Here is a 20,050-nt window from a genome sequence, read left to right on the forward strand (position 1 = left end):
GCACCTACTGACCTTACCTGCTGCTAATAACTCACCCTATACACCCCGCACCTACTGACCTTACCTGCTGCCCTTACCTGCTGCTAATACCTCTTCCTATACATCCAGCACCTACTGACCTTACCTGCTGCTAATACCTCTTCCTATACACCCAGCACCTACTGACCTTACCTGCTGCTAATACCTCTTCCTATACATCCAGCACCTACTGACCTTACCTGCTGCTAATACCTCTTCCTATACACCCAGCACCTACTGACCTTACCTGCTGCTAATACCTCTTCCTATACACCCAGCACCTACTGACCTTACCTGCTGCTAATACCTCTTCCTATACACCCAGCACCTACTGACCTTATCTGCTGCTAATACCTCTTCCTATATACCCAGCACCTACTGACCTTACCTGCTGCTAATACCTCTTCCTAAACACCCAGCACCTACTGACCTTACCTGCTGCTAATACCTCTTCCTATACACCCAGCGCCTACTAACCTTACCTGCTGCTAATACCTCTTCCTATACACCCAGCACTTACTGACCTTACCTGCTGCTAATACCTCTTCCTATACACCCAGCACCTACTGACCTTACCTGCTGCTAATAACTCTTCCTATACACCCAGCACCTATTGACCTTACCTGCTGCTAATACCTCTTCCTATACACCCAGCACCTACTGACCTTACCTGCTGCTAATACCTCTTCCTATATACCCAGCACCTAATGACCTTACCTGCTGCTAATACCTCTTCCTATACACCCAGCACCTACTGACCTTACCTGCTGCTAATATCTCTTCCTATACACCCAGCACTTACTGACCTTACCTGCTGCTAATACCTCTTCCTATACACCCAGCACCTACTGACCTTAACTGCTGCTAATACCTCTTCCTATACACCCAGCACCTACTAACCGTATCTGCTGCTAATACCTCTTCCTATACACCCAGCACCTACTAACCGTATCTGCTGCTAATACCTCTTCCTATACACCCAGCACCTACTGACCTTACCTGCTGCTAATACCTCTTCCTATATACCCAGCACCTAATGACCTTACCTGCTGCTAATACCTCTTCCTATACACCCAGCACCTACTGACCTTACCTGCTGCTAATACCTCTTCCTATACACCCAGCACCTACTGACCTTATCTGCTGCTAATACCTCTTCCTATACACCCAGCACCTACTGACCTTACCTGCTGCTAATACCTCTTCCTATACACCCAGCACCTACTGACCTTACCTGCTGCTAATACCTCTTCCTATACACCCAGCACCCTATTGACCTTACATTCTGATAATACCTCTTCCTATACACCCAGCACCTACTGACCTTACCTGCTGCTAATACCTCTTCCTATACACCCAGCGCCTACTGACCTTACCTGCTGCTAATACCTCTTCCTATACACCCAGCACTTACTGACCTTACCTGCTGCTAATACCTCTTCCTATACACCCAGCACCTACTGACCTTACCTACTGCTAATACCTCTTCCTATACACCCAGCACCTACTGACCTTACCTACTGCTAATACCTCTTCCTATACACCCAGCACCTACTGACCTTACCTACTGCTAATACCTCTTCCTATACACCCAGCGCCTACTGACCTTACCTGCTGCTAATACCTCTTCCTATACACCCAGCACTTACTGACCTTACCTGCTGCTAATAACTCACCCTATACACCCAGCACCTACTGACCTTACCTACTGCTAATACCTCTTCCTATACACCCAGCACTTACTGACCTTACCTGCAGCTAATACCTCTTCCTATACACCCAGCACCTACTGACCTTACCTGCTGCTAATACCTCTTCCTATACACCCAGCACCTACTGACCTTACCTGCTGCTAATACCTCTTCCTATACACCCAGCACCTACTGATCTTACCTGCTGCTAATACCTCTTCCTATACACCCAGCACCTACTGACCTTACCTGCTGCTAATACCTCTTCCTATACACCCAGCACCTACTAACCGTATCTGCTGCTAATACCTCTTCCTATACACCCAGCACCTACTAACCGTATCTGCTGCTAATACCTCTTCCTATACACCCAGCACCTACTGACCTTACCTGCTGCTAATACCTCTTCCTATACACCCAGCACCTAATGACCTTACCTGCTGCTAATACCTCTTCCTATACACCCAGCACCTACTGACCTTACCTGCTGCTAATACCTCTTCCTATACACCCAGCACCTACTGACCTTATCTGCTGCTAATACCTCTTCCTATACACCCAGCACCTACTGACCTTACCTGCTGCTAATACCTCTTCCTATACACCCAGCACCTACTGACCTTACCTGCTGCTAATACCTCTTCCTATACACCCAGCACCCTATTGACCTTACATTCTGATAATACCTCTTCCTATACACCCAGCACCTACTGACCTTACCTGCTGCTAATACCTCTTCCTATACACCCAGCGCCTACTGACCTTACCTGCTGCTAATACCTCTTCCTATACACCCAGCACTTACTGACCTTACCTGCTGCTAATACCTCTTCCTATACACCCAGCACCTACTGACCTTACCTACTGCTAATACCTCTTCCTATACACCCAGCGCCTACTGACCTTACCTACTGCTAATACCTCTTCCTATACACCCAGCACCTACTGACCTTACCTACTGCTAATACCTCTTCCTATACACCCAGCGCCTACTGACCTTACCTGCTGCTAATACCTCTTCCTATACACCCAGCACTTACTGACCTTACCTGCTGCTAATAACTCACCCTATACACCCAGCACCTACTGACCTTACCTACTGCTAATACCTCTTCCTATACACCCAGCACTTACTGACCTTACCTGCAGCTAATACCTCTTCCTATACACCCAGCACCTACTGACCTTACCTGCTGCTAATACCTCTTCCTATACACCCAGCACCTACTGACCTTACCTGCTGCTAATACCTCTTCCTATACACCCAGCACCTACTGATCTTACCTGCTGCTAATACCTCTTCCTATACACCCAGCACCTACTGACCTTACCTGCTGCTAATACCTCTTCCTATACACCCAGCACCTACTGACCTTACCTGCTGCTAATACCTCTTCCTATACACCCAGCACCTACTGACCTTACCTGCTGCTAATACCTCTTCCTATACACCCAGCACCTACTGACCTTACCTGCTGCTAATACCTCTTCCTATACACCCAGCACCTACTGACCTTACCTACTGCTAATACCTCTTCCTATACACCCAGCACCTACTGACCTTACCTGCTGCTAATACCTTTTCCTATACACCCAGCACCTACTGACCTTACCTGCTGCTAATACCTCACCCTATACACCCAGCACCTACTGACCTTACCTGCTGCTAATACCTCTTCCTATACACCCAGCACCTACTGACCTTACCTGCTGCTAATACCTCTTCCTATACACCCAGCACCTACTGACCTTACCTGCTGTTAATACCTCTTCCTATACACCCAGCACCTACTGACCTTACCTGCTGCTAATACCTCTTCCTATACACCCAGCACCTACTGACCTTACCTGCTGCTAATACCTCTTCCTATACACCCAGCACCTACTGACCTTACCTGCTGCTAATGCCTCTTCCTATACACCCAGCACCTACTGACCTTACCTACTGCTAATACCTCTTCCTATACACCCAGCACCTACTGACCTTACCTGCTGTTAATACCTCTCCCTATACACCCAGCACCTACTGACCTTACCTGCTGCTAATACCTCTTCCTATACACCCAGCACATACTGACATTACCTGCTGCTAATACCTCTTCCTATACACCCAGCACCTACTGACCTTACCTGCTGCTAATACCTCTTCCTATACACCCAGCACCTACTGACCTTACCTGCTGCTAATACCTCTTCCTATACACCCAGCACCTACTGACCTTACCTGCTGCTAATACCTCTTCCTATACACCCAGCACCTACTGACCTTACCTGCTGCTAATACCTCTTTCTATACACCCAGCACCTACTGACATTACCTGCTGCTAATACCTCTTCCTATACACCCAGCACCTACTGATCTTACCTGCTGCTAATACATCTTCCTATACACCCAGCACCTACTGACCTTACCTGCTGCTAATAACTCTTCCTATACACCCAGCACATACTGACATTACCTGCTGCTAATACCTCTTCCTATACACGCAGCACCTAATGACCTTACCTACTGCTAATACCTCTTCCTATACACCCAGCACCTACTGACCATACCTGCTGCTAATACATCTTCCTATACACCCAGCACTTACTGACCTTACCTGCTGCTAATACCTCTTCCTATACACCCAGCACCTACTGACCTTACCTGCTGCTAATACCTCTTCCTATACACCCAGCGCCTACGGACCTTACCTACTGCTAATACCTCTTCCTATTCACCCAGCACCTACTGACCTTACCTACTGCTAATACCTCTTCCTATACACCCAGCACCTACTGACCTTACCTACTGCTAATACCTCTTCCTATACACCCAGCACCTACTGACCTTACCTGCTGCTAATACCTCTTCCTATACACCCAGCACCTACTGACCTTACCTGCTGCTAATACCTCACCCTATACACCCAGCACCTACTGACCTTACCTGCTGCTAATACCTCTTCCTATACACCCAGCACCTACTGACCTTACCTGCTGCTAATACCTCTTCCTATACACCCAGCACCTACTGACCTTACCTGCTGCTAATACCTCTTCCTATACACCCAGCACCTACTGACCTTACCTGCTGCTAATACCTCTTCCTATACACCCAGTACCTACTGACCTTACCTGCTGCTAATACCTCTTCCTATACACCCAGCACCTACTGACCTTACCTGCTGCTAATACCTCACCCTATACACCCAGCACCTACTGACCTTACCTGCTGCTAATACCTCTTCCTATACACCCAGCACCTACTGACCTTACCTGCTGCTAATACCTCTTCCTATACACCCCGCACCTACTGACCTTACCTGCTGCTAATACCTCTTCCTATACACCCAGCACCTACTGACCTTACCTGCTGCTTATGGGGGATATTTATCAAGCCGTTAAACGCAAATACATTGGAATTCTGCTGCGTAATTTGTGAAGTAACATACTATCCGCTGGTCTTAATCCGACACAGATTGATGCTTACGTCATTACAGATGTTCTGAATACACATTCGGCACTATTTGACACTTTTTCAAAGTTAAAAGAATGTATAGGGGGTATACAAACCACAAAATTTTTAATAAATCTAAACACAGCAATAAATATATTAACAATTGTGAAGAAATATGGTTAGTATGACCAGATCATATAAAACAATATGTGAGAAATATGATATAGAATAACAGTATAACGATAAATATAAAATAGTACAATGTCCCAAGTGGCCAGTGGATACGGAAGAAATTAAAGGTCAAGGCAGCTATCTGTGAGAGGATCAAGGTCCAGATCCTGGATCATATATCTGTAAACAACATAAGAAGACAGAAGCGCCACATGGCCCAATATTGTGTGATGAGGTATGTAAGATATTAACAGTGTAATAACACACTCCATTTGGTGAGACACCCCTAGTGGTGTAGAAGACACGGCCTGGGATCAATAAAGTCACCCAGCAGACTAATCTCCAATGGCTGATCAGCAATCTGTAGTAGGTATAAACAGATACAACGCCAATATGGCCTAGTATTGTCGGAACAATGAAGCAGTATATGGGGATAAATATACTCACATTTGGTGACGCACCTCCCTTGGTGCACTAGAGGCAAGCTGGGATCAAACAGTCACCCAGCAGACTAATCTCCAATGGCTGATCAGCAATCTGTAGTAGGTATAAACAGATACAACCCCAATATGGCCTAGTATTGTCGGAACAATGAAGCAGTATATGGGGATAAATATACTCACATTTGGTGACGCACCTCCCTTGGTGCACTAGAGGCAAGCTGGGATCAAACAGTCACCCAGCAGACTAATCTCCAATGGCTGATCAGCAATCTGTAGTAGGTATAAACAGATACAACCCCAATATGGCCTAGTATTGTCGGAACAATGAAGCAGTATATGGGGATAAATATACTCACATTTTCTATTGTACCTGGTTAAAATAAATACAAAGTTGCCTGTAAAATAAATATAAATCCTAAAATAGCTACAATATAATTATTTGTTATATTGTAGCTATATTAGGGTTTATTTTACAGGTAAGTATTTAGCTTTAAATAGGAATAATTTATTTAATAAGAATTATTTTATTTCGTTAGAATAAAATTATATATAACTAAGGGGGGTGTTAGGGTTAGGGTAAGACTTAGCTTTAGGTATTAATACATTTATTAGAGTAGCGGTGAGGTCCGGTCGGCAGCGGCGACGTTGGGGGGGCAGATTAGGGGGTAATAAATATAATATAGGGGTCGGCGATGTTAGGGGCAGCAGATTAGGGGTACATAGGGATAACGTAGGTTGCGGCGGTGTACGGAGTGGCAGATTAGGGGTTAATAATAATATGCAGGGGTCAGAGATAGCGGGGGCAGCAGATTAGGGGTTAATAAGTGTAAGGTTAGGGGTGTATAGACTCGGGGTTCATGTTAGGGTGTTAGGTGCAGACTTAGGAAGTGTTTCCCCATAGGAAACAATGGGGCTGCGTTAGGAGCTGAACGCTGCTTTTTTGCAGGTGTTAGTTTTTTTTTCAGCTCAAACTTCCCCATTGTTTCCTATGGGGGAATCGTGCACGAGCACGTTTTTGAAGCTGGCCGCGTCCGTAAGCACCGCTGGTATTGAGAGTTGCAGTGGCGGTAAATATGCCTGTACGCTCCCTTTTTGGAGCCTAACGCAGCCCTTCAGAGAACTCTAAATACCAGCGTTATTTAAAAGGTGCTGGGGGAAAAAAGCACGCGTAGCTAACGCACCCCTTTGGCCGCAGAACTCTAAATCTAGGCGTATGATAACAAAAAAGAATAAACAAAATAATCCAAAATAATAAAAATAATCTAATAACCCTATAAAAATAAAAAAGCCACCCAAAATTAAAACTCCCCCTAATCTAACAATAAACTACCAATAGCCCCACCCACCCAACTCCCCCAAATAAAAAAACCTAAGCTACCTATTGCCCCTAAAGGGGCATTTGTATGGGCATCATCCTTAAAAGGGCAATCAGCTCTTTAGTGTCCATTAAAAAATAAAAAAGCCATAATTTAAAAAAAAAAAAAAACACCTAACACTAACCCCCAAAAATGTACTCACCAGTTCGGACATCCATCTTCTTCAAGGCGGTGTAAAGTCTTCATCTAGGCAGCGTTATTATCTAAAAAGGCTTTGGGGCATATTTATCAATCTCCGTATGATGAAGGCTGGCTGGAAACAGAAGTTCTAAAGACTGCTGCTCCATAACCTGTCCGCCTGCGCTAAGGCAGCGGACAGAAATCAACCTCATGGAATATGATTGGGTTGATTGACACCCCTTGCTAGCGGCAAATCTGCAGGGGGCGGCATTGCACCAGCAGTTCACAAGAACTGTTGGTGCAATGATAAATGCCGACAGTGCATGCTGTTGGCATTTATCGATGTGTAGCGATGTGCAGCAGACATGATACGCTACTTCGTATCATGTCCGCTCGCTCATTGATACATATGCCCCTTTGTCTGCTGAAAAAAAGAGGTATCATTTTAGTGACTAACTCACAGAAAAAACGTTACAATGTATCTATAAATCAATGAGGCCCAAACAACTAAAAACACCACGATTACAGGGGAGGGAAAATAACCCAGCACAGAAAGGGTTAAACCAGTTTGTAACAGACCTGCTACCAAGGATTCTGCTGTCCCTTGTCTGTTGTCACTGATGTCCTTTAGATATTTGCAGAGAATAGCCCTTAAAAGCGCTTTACAGGGATTACTCCTAATTTCCCTCAATAGAACAGACAAGACTGTGGGCCCTATTTAAGAAAGTGCGAGCGGACATGATCCGATATTGCAGATCATGACCGCTGCACATCGATAAATGCCGACAGCATACGCTCTCGGCATCTATCATTTCACCAGTAGTTCTTGTGAACTGCTCGTGCAACACCTGAAGGCTCGCCAGAAACACGGGGAGCCCCTGTGTCTTATTGAGTTTAAGCAGGAAACTAACTTTATTCACAACAGCACAATTTAGATAAAAAGGGTTGACCACCACTGGTCCTCTTGGTGTCCTTCAGTAATTAGAGTATGAAATAGCAGCTGCAGTCAGCAACAAAGGTGCAGCTATCACATAAATTGTAACATATAACGTGGAACAAGGTTGAACAGAGTCTCTGGTAGGTAAACCTGTGACATTACCCCCCCCCATCTGCAGAAGACAATTCAGGGTTGCCCAGACGGGTACATCCGTGATTGGCTGGCATTTTAGTGGTCCTCTTGTCTGGATATTCCATTTGCATTGCTGTTATTCCTTCCTGGCCGATGTTAAATAGAAAAGTTAAAGGTTTGCAGTGCCAAGCTCCAACACAAAAGTCTCCCATTGTCTCCTGAGATCCTTTTTAGCCATAGCAGCCAGTTATGGTCCATTATGATGGTAACTTCTTTCCCATATAGATAAGACTGAAATCTTTTGAGTGCCCACACCAGAGCAAGGCACTCTTTTTCAATGGCTGCATATCCCACCTCTCGATCTAGTAGTTTTCTGCTTTGATAGGTTACCATGTGCTCCTCTCCATTGTCATCTACCTGGCTCAGGACTGCTCCGAGGCCGTACATAGAGGCATCTTTGTGCAGCAAAAATCTTTTGTTAAAATTGGGGGCAGCCAATACCGGGGTGTTTCCCAATGGAGCTTTCAAAGTTTCAAACACCTGGTTACACTCTGGGGACCACAGGACTGTCCGGGGCAGGGATTTTTTGGTTAGGTCCGATAGTCACACTGTAATTGGGGAAAAACGTCTGATAGTAGCCTGTCGTCCCTAGGAAATATATTGGAATTCAGCCATCCCTATCTGGCATTTATCTGGGCGGATGGTCATACCTGCCGTATCATTTGTAAAACCATAGCTACATGTTGGAGGTTCATTCCAAGACTGGCTAAAAATAGCTATGTCATTCAGATAGGCGCATGTGAAATTTTGCAGACCATCGAACCACATATCCACCAGCTGCTGGAGGGCATGACTTTAAACTGGTACAGGTTGAATGGGCTGATGAAGGTGGATTTGTGGATAGCCTTGGGGGTAAGGGGATCTACCAGTATCCCCGGCACAGGTTCAGGGTAGAGACCCAAGTGGCGCCTGTGAGTCAGTCTAATAGGTGGTCTACCCGGGGCATGGGGTAGGCATCAGTAGTGGTTTTCTCATTTAGACGACGACAATCCACACAGAACCAAATGGTTCCGTCCTCCTTAGGTACCAGACCATGGGCCTAGAGAGGAGTTTATGACCCCTAAAGCTTTCATCTCCTCTGACTGCTTCAGGCACCGGTTGGCATAAGGGGGTCTGCCCTGGAGTTTCTACATTGTGGTGCATTAAAGTAACATTAAAGGGACACTGAACCCACATTTTTTCGTTTGTGATTCAGACAGAGCAGCAATTTTAAGCAACTGTCTAATTTACTGCTATTATCATATTTTCTTTACTCTCTTGGTATGTTAATTTGAAAAGCAAGAATGTAAGTTTAAATGCCTGCCCATTTTTGGTGAACAACCTGGGTTGTCCTTGCTGATTGGACAGCACCAATAAACGGTGCTGTCCATGGTTCTGAAACAAAAATTTGCTGGCTCCTTAGCTTAGATGCCTTCTTTTTCAAATAAAGATAGCAAGAGAACAAAGAAAAATTGCGAATAGAAGTAAATTAGAAAGTTGCTTAAAATTCCATGCTCTATCTGAGTCACGAAATAATTTTTTTTGGGTTCAGTGTACCTTTAAACACTTTGAGATGGTAATAAAAAATGATAAATAGTGTATATAACAAAATCTGCAATATACTTTCATTATTTATTTTGTCCTCTTTTCATGTAATTCCAGTCTGAAATTGTGAGCTTTTCAGTTCCTGTTAGAAATAGAAGTGCAGAGCACTGTTATATTCCACACAGCCATTGACTGCACACTCTAGTGACCTATTTATAATTTTTTCTAATTGGCCACAGCAGAGAAAGTAACTTAAGTTACAACATGGCAGCCCCCATCATTTTATAGACACTAAGGCCTCTAGTTATCAAGCCGTCAACCACAAATACGCTGGAATTCCGCAGCGTATTTGTGGTGAGGCTGATTTGCCATAGTTATCAAGCCCTACAGCCCGGCAAAAGTAGAATTTAGTGACGTAACATACGATCCGCCGGGCTCAGTCCGACACAGATCGATGGTTACGTCACTACAGATGTTCCGAACGCAAGTTCGGCACTATCTGACTACTTTTGGTATTTATCAAATATCTACCAGGTACGCTCGCCACTATTCCGGGCCAGCGTACCTGGTTTTCAATCCGCCGCCCTGGAGGTGGCGGATGCCATTGGAATCAATGGGAGTCTGACAGCAGCGAGAGCTCATGTTTGCTGCTGCCCGATATCCCATTGATTTCTATGGGAACATCTGCACCTAACACCCTAACATGTACCCCGAGTCTAAACACCTCTAATCTGCCCCCCTACACTTCCGCCACCTATTATAATCTAAAAAAATATTCCTATAATTAACTAAATAATTCCTATTTAAAACTAAATACTTACCTATAAAATAAACCCTAAGCTAGCTACAATATAACTAATAGTTACATTGTAGTTATTTTAGGATTTATTTTTATTTTACAGGCAAGTTTGTATTTATTTTAACTAGGTACAATAGTTATTAAATAGTTATTAACTATTGAATAGCTACCTAGTTAAAATAAATACAAATATACCTGTAAAATAAATCCTAACCTAAGTTACAAATACACCTAACACTACATTATCAATAAATTAATTAAATAAATTAACTACAATTAGCTATAATAAAATACAATTAAATAACTAAACTATATTAAAAAAACAAACAAACCCTAAATTACAAAAAATAAAAAATATTACAAGAAGTTTAATCTAATTACACCTAATCTATGCCCCCTAATAAAATAAAAAAGCCCCCCAAAATAATAAAATTCCCTATCCTAAACTAAATTACAAATAGTAGTAATCAGCTCTTTTAGCAGCCCTTAAAAGGGCCTTTTGCGGGGCATTGCCCCAAAGTAATCAGCTCTTTTACCTGTAAAAAAAAGAAATACAATACCCCCCCTAACATTACAACCCACCACCCACACACCCCTACTCTAAAACCCACCCGATCCCCCCTTAAAAAAACCTAACACTACCCCATTGAAGATCACCCTACCTTGAGCCGTGTTCACCCAGCCGGGCCCCACTGGTCATCCGATGCGGCAGAAGAGGACATCCGGACCGGCAGAAGTCTTCATCCGATCGGGGCAGAAGAGGTCCTCCATCCGGCAGAAATTTTCATCCAAGCGGCATCTTCTATCTTCATCCTTGCAGCGATGAGCGGCTCCATCTTGAAGACCTCCGGCGCGGAACATCCTCCTTGGCCGACGACTACCCGACAAATGACTGGTCCTTTAAATGACGTCATCCAAGATGGCGTCCCTCGAATTCCGATTGGCTGATAGGATTCTATCAGCCAATCGGAATTAAGGTAGGAAAGGTAGCTTAGGCGAGTGTATTGGGCCGGCGAATGCAGGCAAGTAGACGGCTTGATACATAGAGGCCTAAAACTTTACACTTATTTTGTCAATATTTAAACAGTTAATGAAACTTTAAAAAAATACATCTACACGTTATTCTCAGGCTAATCTTTTAGTAGAATGCATCATTCTATATAGCATTTATTTAGTGTTTAATGTCCCTTTAAATGAGTATCTCCAGGTCAGGTTTAAACCAGCGTTTAAACATTGCTGTGTGCCTGCTGGTGAGTGCCAGTTTTTCTGTGTGTTGATCCTTTTTTTTTTAGGTTTCCCTATGGGCCTTTCATCTAGGCAGCTCAGGGGTTAACTGCCTGGGTTGCTGGGATCTGTAGAGCTGTCTGTCAGTATTCAGGGATGTGGAGCTTACAGTGACGTAGGATCTGTACCTGATCTGGTCTGAGAGTGCATGATAGAGAGAGAGAGAGTGCATGAGAGAGAGAGAGAGTGCATGAGAGAGAGAGAGAGCATGAGAGAGAGTGCATGAGAGAGAGAGTGCATGATAGAGAGAGAGAGAGAGAGTGCATGAGAGAGAGAGAGTGCATGAGAGAGAGAGAGTGCATGAGAGAGAGAGAGAGAGCATGAGAGAGAGTGCATGAGAGAGAGAGTGCATGAGAGAGAGAGAGAGAGAGAGAGAGAGCATGAGAGAGAGAGCATGAGAGAGAGTGCATGAGAGAGAGAGTGCATGATAGAGAGAGAGAGAGAGTGCATGAGAGAGAGAGAGAGTGCATGAGAGAGAGAGCATGAGAGAGAGTGCATGAGAGAGAGTGCATGATAGAGAGAGAGAGAGTGCATGAGAGAGAGAGAGAGTGCATGAGAGAGAGCATGAGAGAGAGTGCATGAGAGAGAGAGTGCATGAGAGAGAGAGAGTGCATGAGAGAGAGAGTGCATGATAGAGAGAGAGTGCATGAGAGAGAGTGCATGAGAGACAGTGCATGAGAGAGAGAGTGCATGAGAGAGAGTGCATGAGAGAGAGTGCATGAGAGAGAGACAGAGAGAGAGAGTGCATGAGAGAGAGAGAGCATGAGAGAGAGAAAGAGAGCATGAGAGAGAGAAAGAGAGTGCATGAGAGAGAGTGCATGAGAGAGAGAGTGCGTGAGAGAGTGCATGAGAGATAGAGAGAAAGAGTGCATATGAGAGAGAGAGTGCATGAGAGAGCATGCATGAGAGAGAGAGTGCATGAGAGAGAGACAGAGAGAGATAGTGCATGAGAGAGAGAGAGCATGAGGGAGAGAAAGAGAGTGCATGAGAGAGAGAGTGCATGAGAGAGAGAGAGTGCATGAGAGAGAGAGAGAGAGAAAGAGTGCATATGAGAGAGAGTGCATGAGAGAGAGAGATAGAGTGCATGAGAGAAAGAGAGAGTGCATGAGAGAGAGTGCATGAGAGAGAGAGTGCATGAGAGAGAGTGCATGAGAGAGAGAGTGCATGAGAGAGATAGTGCATTAGAGAGAGAGCATGAGAGAGAGAAAGAGAGTGCATGAGATAGATAGATTGCATGAGAGAGAGTGCATAAGAGAGAGAGAGTGCATGAGAGAGAGTGCATGAGAGAGAGAGAGAAAGAGTGCATATGAGAGAGAGAGTGCATGAGATAGAGAGAGAGCATGAGAGAGAGAAAGAGAGTGCATGAGAGAGAGAGAGAGAGAGAGAGTGCATGAGAGAGAGAGTGCATGAGAGAGAGAGTGCATGAGAGAGAGAGTGCATGAGAGAGAGAGAGAGAGAGAGAGAAAGAGTGCAAATGAGAGAGAGAGAGTGCATGAGAGAGAGTGCATGACAGAGAGTTCTATTTAAGTTCTATAAGAAAATCCCTGACACAGACATCCATGATCTATTCTGTATGTTGCCAAGATCTGTTCAATACATAAATGTTGCCAGAATTATAAAAGAATATAAATAAGTTGCTAAATAAACCATTACAACGTTTACTGTTCTTTTCTCACAGGAACTGGTGCGCATATGTGGTGACTCGGACCGTCAGCTGCATGGTTGAGGATGGCATTGAAACATATGTGAAACCAGAGTACCAGGCCTGTACTTGGGGTCAGGTCCAGTGTCCTCGTTCTGTGACGTGAGTTAACAAAGCTAAAGAACTTTTTTGCACCACAAATTCTGCTCCAACCCAACAAAGATCTCTAAAATATAAACAAACACATTGCACTGTAATCTGACACGGTGCCCCGTTTTTTTGTCTATATTACCTTACCACCTACATCTGAACTCTGCCCTTCATGCTAAAGCTCCTTATGCCCCACACTCGATTCTTCATGCTGAAGCTCCTTACGTCCCACTCTCGATTCTTCATAATGAAGCTCCTTACGTCCCACACTTGATTCTTCATAATGAAACTCCTTACGCCCACACTCGATTCTTCACAATGAAGCGCCTTACGTCCCCACATTCGATTCTTCACAATGAAGCTCCTTACGCCCTCACACTCGATTCTTCACAATGAAGCACCTTACGCCCTCACACTCGATTCTTCACAATGAAGCACCTTACGTCCCACTCTCGATTCTTCATAATGAAGCTCCTTACGTCCCACACTTGATTCTTCATAATGAAGCTCCTTACGCCCACACTCGATTCTTCACAATGAAGCATCTTACGTCCCCACATTCGATTCTTCACAATGAAGCTCCTTACGCCCTCACATTCGATTCTTCACAATGAAGCACCTTATGCCCTCACACTCGATTCTTCACAATGAAGCATCTTACGTCCCACTCTCGATTCTTCATAATGAAGCTCCTTATGTCCCACACTTGATTCTTCATAATGAAGCTCCTTATGTCCCACACTTGATTCTTCATAATGAAGCTCCTTATGTCCCACACTTGATTCTTCAAAATGAAGTTCCTTACGCCCCACACTCGATTCTTCATAATGAAGCTCCTTACGTTCCACACTTGATTCTTCATAATGAAGCTCCTTACGCCCACACTCGATTCTTCACAATGAAGCGCCTTACGTCCCCACATTCGATTCTTCACAATGAAGCTCCTTACGCCCTCACACGCGATTCTTCACAATGAAGCACCTTACGCCCTCACACTCGATTCTTCACAATGAAGCACCTTACGTCCCACTCTCGATTCTTCATAATGAAGCTCCTTATGTCCCACACTTGATTCTTCATAATGAAGCTCCTTATGTCCCACACTTGATTCTTCATAATGAAGCTCCTTATGCCCCACACTCGATTCTTCAAAATGAAGCTCCTTACGCCCCCACATTCGATTCTTCATAATGAAGCTCCTTACGCCCCCCCACGCTCGATTCTCCAAAATGAAGCTCCTTATGCCCCCACATTCGATTCTTCATAATGAAGCTCCTTATGCCCCCCCACGCTCGATTCTTCGCAATGAAGCTCCTTACGCCCCAAACTTGATTCTTCATAATGAAGCTCCTTATGCCCCTCACTTCATTCTTCATGATGAAGCTCCTTACACCCCCGCACTCTATTCTTCACGATGAAGCTCCTTACGCCCCCACACTCAATTCTTCATAATGAAGCTCCTTAAGCCCCACACTCTATTCATCATGATGAAGCTCCTTACGCCCCTCACTTGATTCTTCACTGTGACAGACCCCTGATGAAGCTCCTTACACCCCATGCAAAAATCATCAAGATGAAGCTCCTTACGCCCCCATACTCGATTCTTCATGATGAAGCTCCTTACGCCCCTTACTTGATTCTTCATGATGAAGCTCCTTACACCCCATGCTCGATTCATCATGATGAAGCTCCTTACGCCCCAAACTTGATTCTTCATGATGAAGCTCCTTACACCCCTGCACTCTATTCTTCATAATGAAGCTCCTTACACCCCATACTCTATTCATCATGATGATCTCCTTTACCCCACACTCTATTCATCATGATGAAGCTCCTTACGCCCCCACACTTGATTCTTCACGATGAAGCTCCTTACGCCCCACACTCGATTATTCATGATGAAGCTTTTTATGCCTCACACTCGAATCTTCATGATGAAGCTTTTTATTCCCCTACACTCTATTTTTCATTATGAAGCTCCCTACTTCTCACACTTGGCTCTTCATGATGAAGCTCCCTACAATCCACTCTTGGCTCTCCATGATGCAGCTCCATATGCTCCACTCTTGAATCTTCATGATAAGGCTCCCTATGCCCCACACTTGAGTCTTCATGATGAAGCTTCATATGTACCATACTTTATTCTTTATAATGAAGCTCCCCACACCCATACTTAAGTCTTCATTATGCAGCTTTGTATGCACCACAATCAGTTCTTCATAATAAAAATGTATTTGCCCCCACACTTGACTCTTTGTGATGAAGATCCCTGCTCCTCATACTTGGCTCTTCATGATAAAGCTCTCTAAACCACACAGTGTCTTCTACATGTACTGTGCCCCACAATCTCCTCTCCATATTGAAGCTCCCTATGCCCCACACTGTCCTCTCCATGATGAAGCTCCCTATGCCCCACACTGTTCTCTCCATGATGAAGCACCCTACACCCCACACTGTCCTCTCCATGATAAGGCTCCCAACTCCTGACACTGTCGTCTCCATGATGAAGATCCCAACTTCTGACACTATCCTCTCCATGATGAGGCTCCCTTCTCCCCACACTGTCCTCTCCATGATGAAGCTCCCAACGCCTGACACTGTCCTCTCCATGATGAGGTTCCCAACTCCCCACACTGTCCTCTCCATGATGAGGCTCCCCACACTCTTCTCTTCATTATGAAGCTCCCTACTCCCCACACTGTCCTCTCCATGATGAAGCTGCCTAAACCCCACACTGCCTTCTCCATGATGAAGCTCCCCAAGCCCCACACTGTCCTCTCCATGATAAGGTTCCCTACACCCCACACTGTCCTCTCTATGATGAAACTCCCTAAGCCTCACACTGTCCTCTCCATGATAAGGCTCCCTACTCCCCACACTGTCCTCTCCATGATAAGGCTCCCTACGCCCCACACTGTCCTCTCCATGATAAGGCTCCCTACCCCCCACACTGTCCTCTCCATGATAAAGCTCCCTACGCCCCACACTGTCTTGTCCATGATGAAGCTCCCTACTCCCCCCCCCCCCCCCACTGTTCTCTCCATGATGAAATTGCCTAAGCCCACACTGTCCTCTCTATGATCAGGCTCCCTGTGGCCCACACTGTCCTCTTCATCATGAGGGTCCCTACGCCCCACACTGTCCTCTTCATCATGAGGGTCCCTACGCCCCACACTGTCCTCTTCATGATGAAGCACTTTACTTTGCACACTGTTCTCTTCTTGATGATGCTCCTTACACCCACACTGTCTTCTCCATGATGAAGCTCCTTACACCCCACACTGTCTTCTCCATGATGAAGCTACCTACGCCCCACACTGTACTCTCCATGATGAAGCTACCTATGCCCAAAACTTTTCTCTAGTTTATGAAGCTTTCTTACACCCCACACTGTCTTCTCCATGATGAAGCTCCCTATGCCCCACACTGTCCTCTCCATGATGAGGCTCCCTACGCCCCACACTATCCTCTCCATGACGAAGCTCCCTACGCCCCACAATGTCCTCTCCATGATGAGGCTCCCTAGGCCTCACACTGTCCTCTCCATGATGAGGCTACTTACACCCTACACTGTCCTCTCCATGATGAGGCTCCCTATGCCCCACACTATTCTCTCATGATGAAGCTCCCTATGCCCCACACTGTCCTCTCCATGATGAGGCTCCCTAAGCCCCACACTGTCCTCTCCATGATGAAGCTCCCTACGCCTCACACTGTCCTCTCCATGATGAGGCTCCCTACGCCCCACACTGTCCTCTCCATGATGAGGCACCCTACGCCCCACAATGTCCTCTCCATGATGAAATTCCCCAAGCCCCACAATGTCTTCTCCATGATGAGGCTACCTAGACCCCACACTGTCCTCTCCCTGATGAGGCTACCTTCTCCCCACACTGTTCTCTCAATGATGAAGCTCCTAACGCCTGACACTGTCCTCTCCATGATGAAGCTCCCAATGCCTGACACTGTCCTCTCCATGATGAAGCTCCCAACGCCTGACACTGTCCTCTCCATGATGAAGCTCCCAATGCCTGACACTGTCCTCACTATGATGAGGCTCCGCACTCTCTTCTCTTCATAATGAGGCTCCCTACTCCCCACACTGTCCTCTCCATGATGAAGCTGCTTACACCCCACACTGTCCTCTCCATGATGAAGCTGCCTACACCCCACACTGTCCTCTCCATAATGAAGCTCTCCAAAACCCCACACTGTCCTCTCCATGATGAAGCTGCCTACTCCCCACACTGTTCTCTCCATGTTGAAGCTGCCTACTCCCCACACTGTTCTCTCCATGATGAAGCTCCCTACACCCCACACTGTCCTCTCCATGATAAAACTCCCTAAGTCTCACACTGTCCTCTCCTTGATAAGGCTCCCTATGCCCCACACTGTCCTGTCCATGATGAAGCTCCCTACACCCCACACTATTCTCTCCATGATGAGACTCCCTACACCCCACACTGTCCTCTCCGTGATGAGACTCCTTAAGCCCACATTGTCCTCTCCATGATAAAACTCCCTAAGCCTCACACTGTCCTCTCCTTGATGAGGCTCCCTACGCCCCACACTGTCCTTTCCATGATGAAGCTCCCTACACCCCCCCACACTGTTCTCTCCATGATGAGGCTCCCTATGCCCCACATTGTCCTTTTCATGATGAAGATCTTTACTTTGCACACTGTTCTCTCCAGGATGATGCTCCCTTCACCCCACACTGTCCTCTCCATGATGAATCTTCCTACACCCCACACTGTTCTCAAGCTACCTACGGCCCAAACTTAACTCTCCTTTATGAAGCTCCCTACGTCCCACACTGTCCTCTCTATGATGAGGATCCCTACTCCCCACACTGTCCTCTCCATGATGAGGCTCCCTACACCCCACACTGCCCTCTCCATGATGAGGCTCCCTATGCCCCACACTGTCCTCTTTATGACGAGGCTCCCAACACCCCACACTGTCCTCTCCATGATGAGGCTCCCTACTACCCACACTATCCTCTCCATGATGAAGCTCCCTACTACCCACACTGTCCTCTCCATGATGAGACTCCCTACACCCCACACTGTCCTCTCCATGATGAAGCTCCCTACACCCCACACTGTTCTCTCCATGATAAAGCTCCCTACACCCCACATTGTGCTTTCCATACTTTTTAGTATATGTGACCTGCACTCTTCATCTCCTTATTCTGCTGTAGATGACTGTGCTTCACATTCTGCTCTTTATAGTGTATCTCTTACATCCAATTATTATTATTATTATTATTATTATCATCAGGTATTTGTAGAGCGCCAACAGATTCCGCAGCGCTGTAAACATAGTCGATGTACATGATAGCTTTTGTAGGGGTCAAGTGGGTAGAGGCCCCTGCCGAGAGTTTCACTGTTGTAGTCGGCTCTTATGAAGCGATCTGTAAACAGCTGGGCCCATAGGCTTACACTCTAAGGGGTTCAAGGGGAAAGCAGTGGAGTTAGGAAAGGTTAGTGTTGGTTGTATGCATCCCTGAATAGTAGAGTTTTTAGAGAGTGCTTGAAGCTGTTAAAACTAGGGGAGAGTCTTATGGAGCGAGGCAGGGAATTCCACAAGATGGGGGCCAGTCTGGAGAAGTCCTGTAAATGTGAATGTGAGGAAGTAACAAGAGAGGAGGAGAGGAGGAGATCCTGAGCTGATCGAAAGGGACGGGAGGGAGAGTATCTAGAGACAAGTTCTGAGATGTAGGGGGGAGCAGTGCAGTTGAGAGCTTTATATGTCAGGGTGAGGATTCATAATGGATTGTAAAGGAGCTATGCGGCAGCTAGGTAGACCAGAGAGGACGGAGTTGCAGTAGTCGAGGCTTGGTTGTATCTTGTGTAATTTTAGCGATGTTTTTAAGGTGGAAGCGGCAGGCTTTAACCAAGGACTGAATGTGAGGAGTTAAGGAAAGATCTGAGTCAAGTGTGACCCCAAGACATCGGGCGTGCGGGGTAGGGGTAATGATGGAATTATCAACAGTTATAGAAATTTTGGGGGTGGAGACATTGGAAGAAGGGGGAAAAATAAGGAGTTCAGTTTTGGAGAGATTTAGCTTAAGGTAGTGAGAGGACATCCAAGATGAGATGTGAGAAAGACAGTTAGTGACACGGGTTAGTAAGGAAGGAGGTAGGTCTGATGCAGAGAGGTAGATTTGGGTGTCATCGGCATACAAATGGTATTGAAAACCATGGGACTTTATTGAGGAACCTAGTGACGATGTGTAGATTGAAAAGAGAAGGGGACCAA

The 20,050-nt window shown here is 45.7% G+C and overlaps 1 protein-coding gene across 1 annotated transcript in view; it reads left to right on the top strand.

Moving 5' to 3' along the window:
- The first annotated feature begins 13,648 nt into the window (after positions 1 to 13,648).
- EMILIN1 (elastin microfibril interfacer 1) overlaps positions 13,649 to 20,050 on the top strand; it is a 215,941-nt gene continuing 209,539 nt past the window's right edge. The window contains exon 1 of the mRNA XM_053709403.1: positions 13,649 to 13,798. Within this exon, the coding sequence (XP_053565378.1) occupies positions 13,713 to 13,798 (86 nt within the window). The 5' untranslated portion in view covers positions 13,649 to 13,712. The remainder of the gene's footprint in view (positions 13,799 to 20,050) is intronic.

The sequence above is a fragment of the Bombina bombina genome, chromosome 4, assembly GCF_027579735.1.
Source record: "Bombina bombina isolate aBomBom1 chromosome 4, aBomBom1.pri, whole genome shotgun sequence".
In the NCBI taxonomy this organism is placed as follows: Eukaryota; Metazoa; Chordata; class Amphibia; order Anura; family Bombinatoridae; genus Bombina; species Bombina bombina.